General features: G+C 37.1%; 1 protein-coding gene across 1 annotated transcript; it reads left to right on the top strand.

Moving 5' to 3' along the window:
• lmnb1 (lamin B1) lies at positions 1 to 12,483 on the top strand. Its single transcript, XM_026339892.1, has 11 exons — positions 1 to 533; positions 3,856 to 4,012; positions 4,303 to 4,428; positions 4,660 to 4,830; positions 7,558 to 7,683; positions 8,371 to 8,591; positions 8,686 to 8,914; positions 9,616 to 9,720; positions 9,910 to 10,029; positions 10,838 to 10,954; positions 11,287 to 12,483. Exons 1-11 carry the CDS (start codon positions 178 to 180, stop codon positions 11,326 to 11,328), a joined length of 1,770 nt encoding a protein of 589 aa, XP_026195677.1. The 5' UTR covers positions 1 to 177; the 3' UTR covers positions 11,329 to 12,483.
• Positions 12,484 to 14,907: the final 2,424 nt, after the last annotated feature.

Below are 14,907 nucleotides of genomic sequence, written 5' to 3'. Positions count from 1 at the left end.
ATTAGGAAGCCATCCCCCTCTTTCATTCGGTTAAGAAAAGGCAGGATACATTTCCAGAATAGTTTTCAAGAATACTGCTTGTTGCTGAGTGTTTGAATCTGACTCGTTACATCTGCACACGCGGTACCCTGTTTCGGTTTGGTTTCTGTCTTTTATTCGGGTTATTTAGCTTCTACAATGGCGACCGCAGCTGCAACTCCTACCGGCAAGCGAAGCACATGCGGCGGCGACACGCCGCTGAGCCCTACCAGAATAACCAGACTGCAGGAAAAACAACAGCTCAGGGACCTGAACGACCGCCTAGCCGTTTACATCGACAAAGTTCGCAGTTTGGAGACTGAAAACGAAGTACTCCACCTGCAAATCAGCGAGAAGGAAGGCATAAGGAGCCGGGAGGTAACCGGTCTGAAAGCCCTCTATGAGACTGAGCTAGCCGACGCCAGGAGGTGTTTGGATGACTCCTCCAAGGAGCGGGCCTGGCTGCAGATTGAGCTGGGAAAGCTCAAGACCGAACATGAGCAGCTGCAACAGAAGTAAGCCCCTAAGCTAACTGTTTAACCGCGGCATACAGAATTCAGCATGATTAGCCAAAAGGTGACTTTGATTTTCGAGCCACTTTTGCAGCATCACGCACGTAACGTTAGTCCGTCCGGAGGGTTACGTTCTCCCGTCTAGTGAGCGTCGTTGAAACGCAGCCTCCAGGAAAAACAAGTCCTAGAGGTAGATAGTTGTAAATCCACTAGTAGGAAAATCATACTTTATTTGATTTTACTCATACTTACTCTGTTTGTTCATTCTGTTGTTCGTCAGAGGATGCTCGATGATTTCTCGATGCTACAACCAATAAACATTGTAAAGTAATAAACATACACATTATTTTTTGAAACTGTGGCCGTTAAGGGACCCACCCACCATTGTTGATGGGAAAAATAAGTGTCAGACCCGGGCTTTTAAAACGTTTGCCTATACTATGACTAATGCTAAATAAATGATGCTCGTTATCTTACCAAGCAGTTTATTTAGAGAAGTGCAGACGAGCGTTATCTGTTTGAATAGAATGGGTCTGTCAGGGTCTGATCTATAGGAACAGAGGGTCAGATTGGAAGTTTGTTTGTTTTTCCATGAGGGGAAAAAAAAGTGTTTCGAACATTAGATTTTTTTTAAAGCATGATGGAAGTGGTAGGCCTACTCGTAATTTGCGTGTATCCAGTGGAAAACGTGTCAAACATGTAAATAAATGAATATAACATTATTGTTCTGTGCAACTGTTTATATTTAATATGGAAGTTTGTGGCCACTGACGAGCACAACACCCATGTCTTCACATAGGCTTGTGTATAATTTAATCAATCCAACCAGATATTGACAGCAACAGCTGTGATTCACAGCTGTTGATCTATAGGACATGAATTGACAATGTACATTTTCCTCAATGACAGTGAGTCTAGTGCATTTCTCTTCAGATAAATCCCGCTGCTTGATTAACTGTGTAAAGAATTGTAACAAACATGTTTCCGTCAATAAAAACTAAGGAGCATTGTCTTGAGACACCCAAAGCAGGGTGTATCTACTATCTGTCTGTTGGTGTGTGTGTAAAAATAGATTATTTCTCCAATGTTTAAAATCCCTCAGAATGTGTAAGACTGATGTTGCAAATGAATGTAGCAGAAGTATTCATGTGCTACAAAACCATACACATGGTGCTGCACACATGCTTTCTCAAGAATTGGTTGTGGATTATGTGTTGAATAGAAGAAGTTCGGTGTGTGTCAGAGGAAGACAGGTGGCAGTGACAGACTGTGTGCGTCTGTGTGGTTTGTCTTGCACAGTTGATCTCACACATCCACTCTGTCAGTTTTTTTAGCGTTTGCTGTAACTAGACTTATACCTGGATTGTATGCAGTATTTCCTACACGTGCTAAAGTTGCTGTCTGTAATTTACCATGTTTAAATCACACATTAGGTGTCACATCAAAAATCTGTCATATTGCCATGTAAAACTGAAATAAACTAGAAAGTTTAAAGAAAAGTTCTGACATTCAAAATAAAACTATTGGCAACATTATAAAACATCATTCACCTCTTAACCAGCTGTGTAAGAAATATAGTATATATAATAGTATAGTACTGAGAGAGCCATGCTGGATTGAATGCTGTACATTTGTGTTAAATGCCTAATTTGAAATTTGCACCAAGGAGAAAAGAAAGAGAGAGAAAAGCAATCAAATACGAGTCTAAATCTTTTATTTGATGAGTATATAATTCAAAAACAAAAATCATTAACTATTCATTCATTGAAATTGCGCTATATCTATATTTCAATCTATCATAATTTGGGTGGCATTAAGCTCAGTTGGTGGAGCAGTTGTCTATAAACCCCAGGGTTACTGGTTTGATTCCTGGTTCCTCCTGGCTATATGTCACTTGACAAGACACTGACACCCCACAGTAGCGCCGTCATCTACTGCAGCTGTCAAAAACGATTTCTCCAAGGGGATCGATAAAGTGTGTTGTGATTATTATTATTTAAAAAAAAATCTGTATATGAAATACTGGATATTTTATATTAAGATGTTGGTCATATCGCTCCCCTCTACTGACCACGTTAATGTTGGTGAACAAGAGCTTAGATCTCAAGTTTTATTAAATAAAGTAGGTAATAATATGACACTAGCTGGATGTTATAAGTGTCTTGGGTATTGGTTGTCAGGTTTAGGCTTTATTTGATATCAGTATTATGTGTTCAGTCACTTTTAGTTTAGTTACTTTTTATTGCACAATATTGGTAGGCGCTGCACTGTCTTTGTCTTGCACTGTTGGTACATGCACCTGTATGTTCAGACAGTTATGTAGTCAGGGCTCTCCTGTATACTTTTCTTTTCCTGAAAGATGTTGTCTTTTGTTCTGTCATTGTTGTAGCATCGTGATCCCAGAGGAACATTGTTTCATTTGACTCTCTACACAACTGTATAAGATTGAAATGACAATAAAGTACCTTGTACCTTGAGAATGTTGGACTCATCCAGCTGATATTTCTTAGGAAAATGTGAGAAAGCAGACATACCACACTACATTCCACTCATAGTTTTGACACTTAGCAGCAGTCCCACCCAGTCACTAGGAACACTATAAGAACTGTCCTGTGTCAACAGAGCTTTGCAAACCAAATGATCAGACCATTTTCCTCACAAACCCACTTAGAGTTTTACTGTTAACTTTTACCACATTCTCACACATAACTGTACAGTAACATTGGCTTCTTTCCAAAACCAAGTGTATGTTGTCTTATCAAACAGCCCTGCAATAAATGTTCACTTTTAATATTTGGCTTTGTTGAGTTGTCAGGAATGCACTGATTCTACTTGGTGGGCATTTAAGACAATCTAGCTTGTGTTTACACTAATTTACTGTTTAATATCTGTCCTTATTCATAAAATGTAAAAGTTATATAAAAGTGTGACTAGACACAAAAAAAACAGAAACTAGGGAAAATGCGTAACAATATTTACAACAAAGAAAAACTGCATATTTTTAGACAGTTTTTGGAAAAAATATTTTATAGTGTTGTTCACATTAAATCTCACACACAGTTTATCAAATGATACCATTCCTGGCTCTTTAACATCTGCACCACTGGCCAGTTACCATGTGAAGTGAGTGTGAATGATATTAATTTGGGAAATAAATCCCACCTTCTTGCCTCATCAGGTTTTGGGTCCAACATATGTCAAATATGTATACAGGGTAGTTTATGTCCTGGATGGTAGTCCTTAGGTTTTAACTCTTACTAGCAGGTACCATCATCACTTGCTGTCATCCACATACACTCACCATGCTGTGTTTTCCACCTTCCAGTTACAATAAGAAGGACTCGGAGGCAACAGGAGCCCTGGCCAGGCTAAAAGACTTGGAGGCTCAGTTGTACGCTAAAGAGGCCATGTTGGCTACAGCACTGTCTGAGAATAGGGGCCTGGAGGCCACTCTGGCTGACCTGCAAGAACAGCTGCAAAAGGTACAGCATTCCTACAACATTAATATGATGAGGCTCGAGATCTTTTCTAGATTTCTTTCTACCATTTTCCTCCAGTAATAATGCTGTGATGCTAATATTTTGACTTCTCTTAATAAAAACAAAACTCTTTGCTTGTGTTACTTGTTGGCAAGTTGTTAAACTTTATAATTCCATTAAGACTGATAGATAATGGGATCATTTCTTCTGTTGTGTGTAAATCAAGGCTAGGTGTTTTAAAGTGATATTGCAATGTTTCGATTTTACATGTAGATTTAATTTCGTTTTGACAGCTGGACACAGGCCTCACTCAAGCCAAGAAACAATTTGCAGATGAAATGCTCTTGCGCATCGATTTGGAAAACCGCTGCCAGAGTCTTACGGAAGAAATGGACTTCCGTAGGAGCATGCATGAGGAGGTGAGAATGTTACATTTTAAGACTCTGGCACCAATGGTGGTGTTGAAATCTGAGACATTATTCTAAAGCTGTTTCTCTTAATTAGCCTGCATCATGTCATTGTATTACTACAGCAAGCATCTGAATTAAACAACAGAAACCACTGTGGCACCTTCCACCAACATTATTCACTGAGAGAGAGAATTTGACATTTGTTTGTAATCAAAGTGTTGCCTATTTTGTTTGATACAGGAAGTGAAGGAGGCCCGACAGAGTTATGAGACTCGACTGGTGGAGGTGGATTCTGGGCGAAAAGAGGAGTATGAATATAAACTGACTCAGGCCCTGGCCGACATGAGGTCTCAGAATGAGGAGCAGATCAAGATCTACAAGGACAACATGGAGAGCACCTACGCAGCCAAAGTATGAACGTGCACTTACTTTCTCTACTTTGCCTCAGTACATATAATCATGATAAACCATGTGAATGTGCTGACTTTTAATTTGCTGACGCTTAATTTAGTCAAAGATTTAACACAGCAAGATGGTTTACTTTAGCTGGCATTTTTTAATTAATCTTCATCGCCTGATAGTGATGTTTGCACTCATGCCGGCCAATTAATTAATTAATGATTTGGCGGCATAAAAAAGGTAATCATAAAAAAAAAATCTTCAGACACATTTGTAGCTTTCAATGGGAGCATTTCATGCATACATGCACGTGTAAATTGCTGTGTATATATATAACATCAATGGAAAACAAAATGGAGGGTGCTAAAAGAGGCCTTGACTTACTGCAGTTGATCGATACTTCAGGACTGGAATTTCCAACAGGTCTACCTGCGCCTCCAATAACTAACTGGACTCCATGTTAACTTAAAGATATCAACTGTTATACTGAACTGCCTGCTGCCTTACACACAGTTGCAATGCTCAATTCCTGCTTTCTGTTATCACCCAAATGAGGATGGGTTCCCTGTGGAGTCCAGTTCCTCTCAAGGTTTCCCCCCATTGCCATTTCAGGGAGTTTTTCCTTGCCACTGTCGCCCCGGGCTTGCTCATGAGATTATGATTCATACACATTCACTTTTTCATATAAACTTCCATAATTTCTTTGTTTGTGTAAAGCTGCTTTGCAGCAGTGACAATTGTTAAAAGTGCTATACAAAAACAATTGAATTAAAAAACAAAGGTGACACTTGTGAGCACAAAATCTAGAGTTGCATTTACATTTATCATAATATTGTGCTTGCATTAGTTGTGGTGTTGAACTAGCTAGCCAATGATTTCATTATGTATAAATTTAAATCACAGTAATTGTCAAATGTTGTAGACAGGCTACATGGTAATCATGGTTAGCCTCTGCTACCAGTGGCTAGCATTAGCTCATTTACTGAGCCAAAGCTCAGGTTTACTTTTGCTCCGACATATGATTAAAAAAAACTAAAGACTGAGATGGGCAAGGAGTAAGGAGTAAAGACACTGGACACTGGAAGAAGGTGTTATCTACAGATGAGTCCAGGTTTGAGGTCTAAACAGAACAGAAACACATTTGTTAAATGCAGAACAAATAAAAAAGATTGCTTACACTAAAACAGTGCTTAATACCTTAAATCAAGCATGGTGGAGGCAGCGTGATTATCTGGGGATGTTTTGTAGATAGTTAAATAGAAGATTTGCACACTGCAAAGTGTGCAAGGGAGCTTGATGAAGGGAAGCTATCAAAATTGACAGAATGCCTATGGTCTGCCAGGCTATAATTACTGTAAAAGGTGTTTTTATTTGTTTGCCATCAAAACCATTATTTTTAACATGTCCTGTTACTTTGCGATAGTTCCCATTCAGACTAATTAATGTGTTTCATTAGAAAAAAACTAATCTAATTCATCCCAAACCTTATACGGGAGTTTACATATAGTATGTATCTGAAAATCCTTGATATTGTTGAAAGAAGAGATTGTGGTTCTTTCTTACAGTGTAGGTTTCTAGAGGTGAATTATGGTTAATATTAAAAATATTGTTCACTTAGAATAACAGAATAAAGACATAACTGCTCATTCTGTTTGTTTTATAATCCATTGTAATTATATTGTTGAAAGAATATGAGTAAATATTTGCTTTGAGCTGATTTATCTACAAACAATGAAGCTATATGTCTAGGTTAAATAGTGTCAGATTTATTTTATTTTATTTTATTTTTTTTAACTCACCGTCACCCAATTTGACATCTTATTAAAGAGGCATTTCAATTATTTTTAAACTGACAACTGTCTGTAGCTTTCAAAACACACTGCACACTGACCTAACGTGGAACAATTATAACCTTTATGGTAGAGGGGGTGTGTGACTTTGTTTTAGCTAGATGCAACTACTAAACTGAAAGCAGAGTATCTTAAAGAAATAAAGAAGAATAAAAAAGTTAATTAGATAAATATTTATTTGTGACAACTGCTGAAGTAAATATATAAAGGAATATGCAGGTATCCTATAAGTATATAATTTTACCTTAATGCTATCAAGCTTTGATAAACAGTTACCCAGCTGAAAACTTATCTCATTAACCTGTCTCATTAACCCTAACCCTAACCCAGGTGTGTGATTCACACTGGTGCACCCAAATCATTTTGCACAATTTACAGGCACAAAATGAAATCCTCCCAGTGGGTGCTGTAGATGTGTCTGTGGACACTTTTTTTGTCTGCTAGTGTAAGCAAAGGAATCAGCCAATGCCAATAAATTAGAAATTTGCTTACCAGCGAAGTTGTCAACCACTACCATTAGTACTTAGACCTCCAAGATACAAATGTATCTACAGTAAACTGCAATCCTTGTAAGACAAGCACTTGTGACTACATTTAACTGTGTGACTTCTTAAACCAATTGGCATTGATGATGCCAATTGTCTGTTACTTTAAGGAGGGTGAATATCTATGCAGTAACATTTTTAAAGAACTGAATCCTGTAATATATTCATATACCTACTGTACTTAAGAAAGAGTATGGAAGCATGCCACCTTAGCAAACACTTAACTAACTTCCTGCATGTCAGGAAGTAACTGACACTGCTCAGTTCCTCTTTGAGTGTGATGAGGATGAAGGAAACGGAGTTGATGTTTCTAACTCTTGAACCATCTATGTGTTTGTTTTCAGCTGGAGGACTTGCGTCGCTTGTCTGAGATGAACGGAGCATCGGCCACCGTAGCCCGAGAGGAGCTTAGAGAGTCCTCTTTGAGGATCGAGAGTCTCACTGCCCAGCTGGCAGGACTGCAGAAAGAGGTAGATTTTTTTATCTTACTGATATTTATTTATTTATGACAGAATTGAGTTGGCCTCTTAAGGAGCTATGTTGTGTAAAGTGCTGTTAAATTCATAGTAAATTATGTTTATCTCACATTTGAAATGTAATGTTTTATGAATCTAATAATGTGTTGAACAGGTCTGTTCTAGAAAAATTTGATTCTTTTTACATAGAGCTGTATGAATGGCATTTTCAAATTAAAACAGGCCCAGTGAAACAGGTGAGGCTAATCTTTTATTTCTAGGCCACTGTTAAGATAAAAAAAAGTGATGTTGCTCCAGGTACTGGATGGTACATGAAAGTTAGTCCAAGTCCAGTGTTTAATATTTATAACTTTAAGGTCCATCTACCAGAATTTGCAGTAGAATATTTGATTACATTCCATTCAGTCCAAACAGAGTGAGTGGGAGGTAATGTTGTTATTAGGAATAGACTTGAATCTTCAAATGCAGTGTGACGTGTGTCAGTTTGAATTGTGCACCCAAATTATTTTGCACAGTTTACAGGCACAAAATGAAATCCTCCTAGTGGGTGCTGTAGATGTGTTTGTAGACACTTTAATGATATAATATTACATAATTCTATGAGTGACGTGATAAAATGTTAACTTGCTGTGTGACAGGTCCATTATCACCTCAGATTCTGACCATCTTGTATATATTCAGGCTCGTGCTTGGCGCGACCGTATAATGGAGCTGGAGGCAGCATTGACTCAGGAGAAAGACAACAGCCGGAAGATGCTGGCGGAAAAAGACCGCGAGGTTGCTGAGATTCAGGCTAAGATGCAGGAACAGCTGAACGAGTATGAGCAGCTGCTGGATGTTAAGCTAGCTCTGGACATGGAGATCAATGCCTACCGTAAACTTCTTGAGGGGGAAGAAGAAAGGTGAGGATCCACAATATTTGATGGCAATTACATTAAGCATCATTCAGGTTCTGTAGTGATCTTTATTTCTAACTGAGGTGTTTCTCTCCCCCAGACTGAAGCTGTCTCCCAGTCCTTCGTCTCGTGTCACAGTGTCTAGAGCCTCATCCAGCAGCCGCAGTGTGCAGACTACTCAGGGAAAGAGGAAGCGTGTTGATGTGGAGGAACAGGAAGCCAGCAGCTCAGTGTCCATCGCTCACTCTGCCTCAGCCACAGGACCCATCAGCATCGATGAGATTGATACAGATGGCAAATACATCTCACTTCACAACAGTGGACATGAGGTGAACTTTTAAGTGTTGTATAATCTTAGTAAGGGTCCTCTATCACCTTGAGCTTTCCACTTGATAACAACTTAATGAAAATAAATAAATAGAATTAAAATAAAATCAAACTAATCTTAATGAAGCTCTGTGATAGGCATCAGGGCTTCACCACAGCTGCTGCAATTTTAGTTTTTCTCTTTCTCTTGGTCTGTTGCTTCATTTTTGTAACGTTAACTTTGTTAACGCTGACATTACTTGCACTTTTATTGAGAGAGGAGATAGAGTGAAGTTCTCGTCTTCCCAGACAGATTATTAATACAACATAACATCAGCATCAACATGGGCTCTACAGTGATTGCCCCCACTAAATCAGCTGTGGGTGATCATTGGTGATCAGCCAAGTTTTACGGACCACATCTCTTCTGTCTCAAGGGTATGCAGACTTGCCCTTTTCAGCATCGGAAAGATCAGACCTTTCGGACTATACAACACATCTCATTGTGCAGTCTCTGGTCATATCTCTGCTTGACTACTGCAATGCCTTACTGATGGGGTTTTCAGCATGCACTATCAAACCCCTCCAGATATATTATGATTGATATTTTGCTTGCTTTGCACCTCATTTGTAAGTCGCTTTGGATAAAAGCATCTGCTGAATAACTATATGTAAATTAAAACTGCCATTTTCTTTGTTGTGTCAATTACTCTGTCTGTCTCAGGACCAGGCCATGGTGGGTTATGAGATTATTAAGACAATTGGAAATACTGCAGCTACCTACAAGTTCACCCCCAAATATATCCTGAAGGCTGGCCAGAAGGTCACGGTAAGTTTGTCTGTACTTCAGTTCAACAGCAATAACTGTGTGAAGTGATAATTAAATTGGTGGTTCTAAAGAGTTCAACCATGTAGATTAGGGTTTGTGAGGTGTTGCATGTATTGGGGGAGTTGTCTTTGCACATTACAGTGTTGGGACTAATTAAAACTTGATGTGCCTGTTGTTTGCTGTGTGCAGGTTTGGGCATCTGATTCTGGGGTAAGTTCCAAACCTCCCACAGACCTGATTTGGAAGAACCATTCCTCCTGGGGTTCAGGAAAAGATGTCCATGTGGTGCTGAGCAACCCTCAGGGAGAGGTGAGACTCTGCACATAAACATCTGTATTTTGTTTTTCAGACCCTTACAACAGATTGTATTAGGATTTGTTTGTTTATTTAATCAATTGTTTTGCTCCGTCAGCACAAATTGGTTTGCAGTTGGACCAGCAATTTACTGTTGCTAAGTGACACAAACAATGAGCATATTCTCTGTTACAGCAAGTCAAAGGTCTACTTTGGTCTACATTTCCATTTACTGTGCAACTAGAGAACATAGTGTCTATTTAAAGTAGTTTTGTTCTTGTTCTTTTTGTATAGGCAATGTTTGTATTTTCTGTGATGCTTCAGAAATTAAGTTGTGTATGTTTACTTACTTTGTATAGCCTATAAAGTAGCATTATCTCACCTGTGCCCACTCACTGAGGTCAGCTGATATTATATAAGAACACAAATGGTTTCCACAGGAACCTGGCTTCTTTCTCTCTCCGCATCCTCTGCTGGCGACCATTCATAATTAAATTCAAACGTAATTTCCAGAGCATTAAGCGTTAAGCTAGCGACTAACAGTTAGTGTAATTAGCGATTATTGAAACACATAAAGTGGAGGGATAGAAACAGGTAAACATCCTAGTGCTGCTATACTCTTGTCCTGGTCGGAGCTATTTTATAATGGTTTATACTGATGTTATAACACCACATCCAGACTGGTACAATAGTCAAACATCCATTCCCAGTGTTAATTTAAGTTAATTTCCAGGAATCATCTTGCAAAGGAAGCTGAACAGCATCATGACCATTTTTTGATGGTTTTGTGCTGAGCGCATGTGTCTGTCTCTTTGTGTGATAGGAGGTGGCAAAGAGAACAACAACATACAAAATGTCAGTAGAGACAGAGCAGGGTGATGAAGGGGATGATGATGATAACGGGGTGGAGGCCATTGACGAAGACCTCTTTCACCAGCAGGTGAGACTCCAGACCACATTATGAGCTTATTTCAGACATATTTAGGTCCAACTATTAAATGAGTATCAAATGTTTTTGTTGAAATTAAAACAAAAAGGTTTTGAAATATTGTACTTTGTGTGTAATGAATCTAGAATAGAAATTGTCAATGATATTGAGGATCTTCCCATATCTAGCAGTGTTTCTAAAGTATGGGAGTTGCTACTTTTGGACACTAGTGGGTGTTGTAGAGCAGTCTACAGCAGTCTTTTTGTACTGCTGTAGACTGTTAAATGCAACAGGAAATACCTAACACGTTCAAAGCTTTATGTGGTCTGTGTGGTTCTATGCAGGGAGACCCTGGTGCTGCCAAGAGGGGTTGCACCATCATGTGATTCCACTGCACCAACTAGCTGCCAGCACCTCTTCTTCCTCTGAGCCCAGCCATTCTACTGCCATCTGTAAAACCAGAACTATTTTTCTATCTTTTATAGTGTATTTCAATAAAAGGTTTGGATTTTATTTTATCTTTTTGTTTCTCATAAAAAACTAAATCAGTATTTTTTGTAGATGTATGTGAACAAAGTTTGTATTTTGTAGCTCACAATGATTTTTCTTTGGTTAAACCATGCAACACGTAGCTGAAGGCTGGGCTATGTCTTACAGAAAGCAACACAGTTATGTATTGTTTTTTTTTTTGTTTGTTTGTTTGTTTGTTTTTTCCTCTTTTTTTAATAGTTTTTTTTTAGATAGTCTTTTATTTTATTTTATATTTTATTTTATCCTATTGTTGATACATTATTTTGGTTTTTAAAGTTAATTGAAGAAAACACAAGATGATTATTAGGTCATGGGCTGATTTAGATGAGTTTTTAGTTTGCCAGAAACCAACAGCATGATTTAGAAAAACAAAATGTAAAGGCAAGTAAACTAAAAGCTATGGTAATAAATAACTTGCCATCTATCTGGACCTTGACTGGACAAAATGTGAGTATATGGAAACTTCTGCAGAGTGACATTTGTCTAATATATTTGAAAAACTTAGAAAACACAATGATTGTATTATTGTATTTATAAGCAAGAATAATTGAAGTTTGTTAGCAGTTGTCAAGTTACCGTACAGCCTTTTATGTGGGATTTGAAACTGTGGCAGTGTTGACGACTACTGACATTATCAAAAAGATGTGAGGACACTACAAAACATGGACTGGCAGCAGGATTGTTCACCAGGATTTACCAGAGCTCTTTTTTCTCAAAAAATTGTTTTTACAATATCTTGACACGTTATGTCTTTCAGCATACAAGGGCTTTTATGTGATGCAGAAACCATTACTTCTGTTTGCCGAGTTTGAATAAGCATTGCACCACTAATTAAGAAGTATTGATTGTATTCCTAACTTTTCATATTTGAAATGTTTGAAGTATGTTTTGTGTCTGTTGCTATGCATGCTAGGCCTGTAATCTTCGTAGTTAAGATTAAATTTTTCTTACACTGGTGTTTCTGATTATTTAGCATCTTTGTGGCACTACTGTTTATCAAGTCACATTATGAAATTGAGGGTGATAAAGCATTCTTCACTTCCCATTTTAGTTGTAACAATGATGCAGTAAATAATGTACATGATTGAAGAAAATCTTCAGGCCCCCTTTCATCATTTCCATTTGAATTAGAAAAAGAACATTCTATAAACACTGGATGAAAACATTTTTTAAATCTTGGTCAAATTTGTTAAAAATAGGCAATTCTAATGTTATTTACTAATATATAATATAGTATATATGCCCACATGGAGACATTATGTTATATCAGTTTCAACTGAACCATAATTCTAGTAGCTGAAATAATTATTTCAAGCGACTTAAAAATTGCTTCAATAGATCCTCATGCAAATAGTCGCTTTGAAAAATGCATTCTTCTTATAATGACAAGAAATGTATATATTTTTAATTTATAAATACAAAAATATAAAAAGTATTTTCTTTGGCTCCAAATTCTGTTCAAGTGCATCTTGTTTCCCTAAATAAAGCAAGTTTATAAAAGGAAAAGTCATGTTTAGGTGAAGAGTGGAGACAACAACATGACATTGTAAGTGGCCTTTTTGAATCCTTGAGAATTTGTTCTACTTCATTTGCTTATTGTTTCATTTAAATCTTAAACATTAAGGATGATAAAATTAAATCTACTTTTTTTATTATTTAAGGAGAAAATATTGTCTAATGCAGATTTGTTTTGGCAGATGTATGTGAAACTTGACAATTAGCAATAACTTTAAAATGGAAAAGAGAGTCAGCTGTGAGTCTGGGAGGCTCTGTCTTATTGAAAAAGACATCTGGGAGATGAAGGAATTCAATAACGTCCGCTGTCATTGTGATATGCTCTACTGTTTATATACAGTGGCAAGAAAAGTATGTGAACCTTTTGAAATTTCTGGGTTTTCTGCATAAAATTTGATCTGATCTTTATATCAAGAGTATTAACAAATATAATGTGCTTACAATAATAAAACAAAATAAATTCTGACCTTCTATGTCTTTATTGAGAACAACCATAAAAACTTCATACTGCTAGTAAAGGATGCTTCTTATACTGTATACCTATACTGTATACCTATACTATACTAAAATGGGGATGATTATTTCATAATGATATCCAGTTCCCTTTTTATGTCAGATGTAGTGTTGTGTGTTCTTTCCAAATCTTATCTTAATCTTAGTCTCAGTCCATAAAACATTTTTACCAGTACTGCTGTGCAGTGTCAATGTGCTCTTTGGCAAACTTCAGGCATGCAGGAATGTTCTTTTTAGTAAGCAGCAGCTTCTGTTTTGATGTCCCGTCATAGACACCGTGCTTATTCAATGTTTTACCTACTGTAGACTCATAAACACGGATGTTATCTAGTTCCAATGATGCCTTCAAATCTTTATCTGTCTCTCTGGGTTACTTCTTTACCTCATTGATGAGTGTTTCTTGTGCTCTTGGAGTCATTTTGACTGGATGCCCACTTCTTGGTAGAGTAGCCACAGTCCTAAAGTGTCTCCATTTGTAGATTGTTTCCTTAACTGTAGACAGTCTTTGATATCACTTTCCATCTTAATGTAAGTCATCAATTCTTGATTGTAGATCCTCTGAAAGCTCCTTTTGGTAAGGTATGGCTCACATAAGTGTATTCTTTTTGTGTGGAGCAAACTGAAAAAGTTTGTTTTCTGTCAATCAAAGTAGCTCTAGTCCACACCCACAAAGTAATTTTGTTACCTTATGGTAGCATCTGACTCCAATGAGCTTTTTTGAGGTCAGTATTTGTAATTAAAGGGTTCACATACTTTTTCCACTAGCACTATGAGGTTTTTAAGGTTGTTCTCAAAAAGGCCATAAAGATCAGAATTGTTTATGTGTAATCATGTTAGGCACATTATATTTGTAAATACTCTAAACCTAGATGAAAATCAGATCATATTTTATAACACATTAACACAGAAAACCATAAAATTCCAAAGGGTTCACATACTTTTCCTTGCTACTGTATATTTAACATTTGTCCTAAGACTAATTTGTGCCCCTTAATTACAACTCAGTCTTTCAGGTTTAAAAAAGGGTTTGAAATTTGAAAGAAATGGCTTCAACAATTTATTTATTTATATTTTGTAATATTAACTGTTTAAAACACAATGCTGAAAACGTTAACTGCAGGTGCTGATGTGTTGTATAAAGCTTTATTAGAGTCTTCCTGCTCTTTTAATGTATTTTATAAGGCTCCTATAAATTAAATATTAGCCAATTAAAAAACAAAAATAAATGTTTTAAATTTAAGCCATTTGTCAATACTTAAATACATTTATAATACCTGACTTATTATAACATTGAACTGAGTGCTTTATAAAGTTCGTATCTATTCACCAAATAAAAATTACATTTGAGAATGCAACGTTTCCACTGGTCGACGTTTGGTCATCTTATATCCCACGTCTTTGAACGC

Source organism: Anabas testudineus, chromosome 22, assembly GCF_900324465.2.
Source record: "Anabas testudineus chromosome 22, fAnaTes1.2, whole genome shotgun sequence".
In the NCBI taxonomy this organism is placed as follows: Eukaryota; Metazoa; Chordata; class Actinopteri; order Anabantiformes; family Anabantidae; genus Anabas; species Anabas testudineus.
This window is presented reverse-complemented; position numbering and strand designations above follow the sequence as displayed.

Coding starts and splice junctions, on each gene's coding strand:
- lmnb1 (XM_026339892.1), top strand. CDS start 178: ATGGCGACCGCAGCTGCAACTCCTACCGGCAAGCGAAGCACATGCGGC. Junction 8,592..8,685: donor CTTGAGGGGGAAGAAGAAAG/GTGAGGATCCAC, acceptor TCTCTCCCCCAG/ACTGAAGCTGTCTCCCAGTC. Junction 9,721..9,909: donor AGGCTGGCCAGAAGGTCACG/GTAAGTTTGTCT, acceptor TGCTGTGTGCAG/GTTTGGGCATCTGATTCTGG.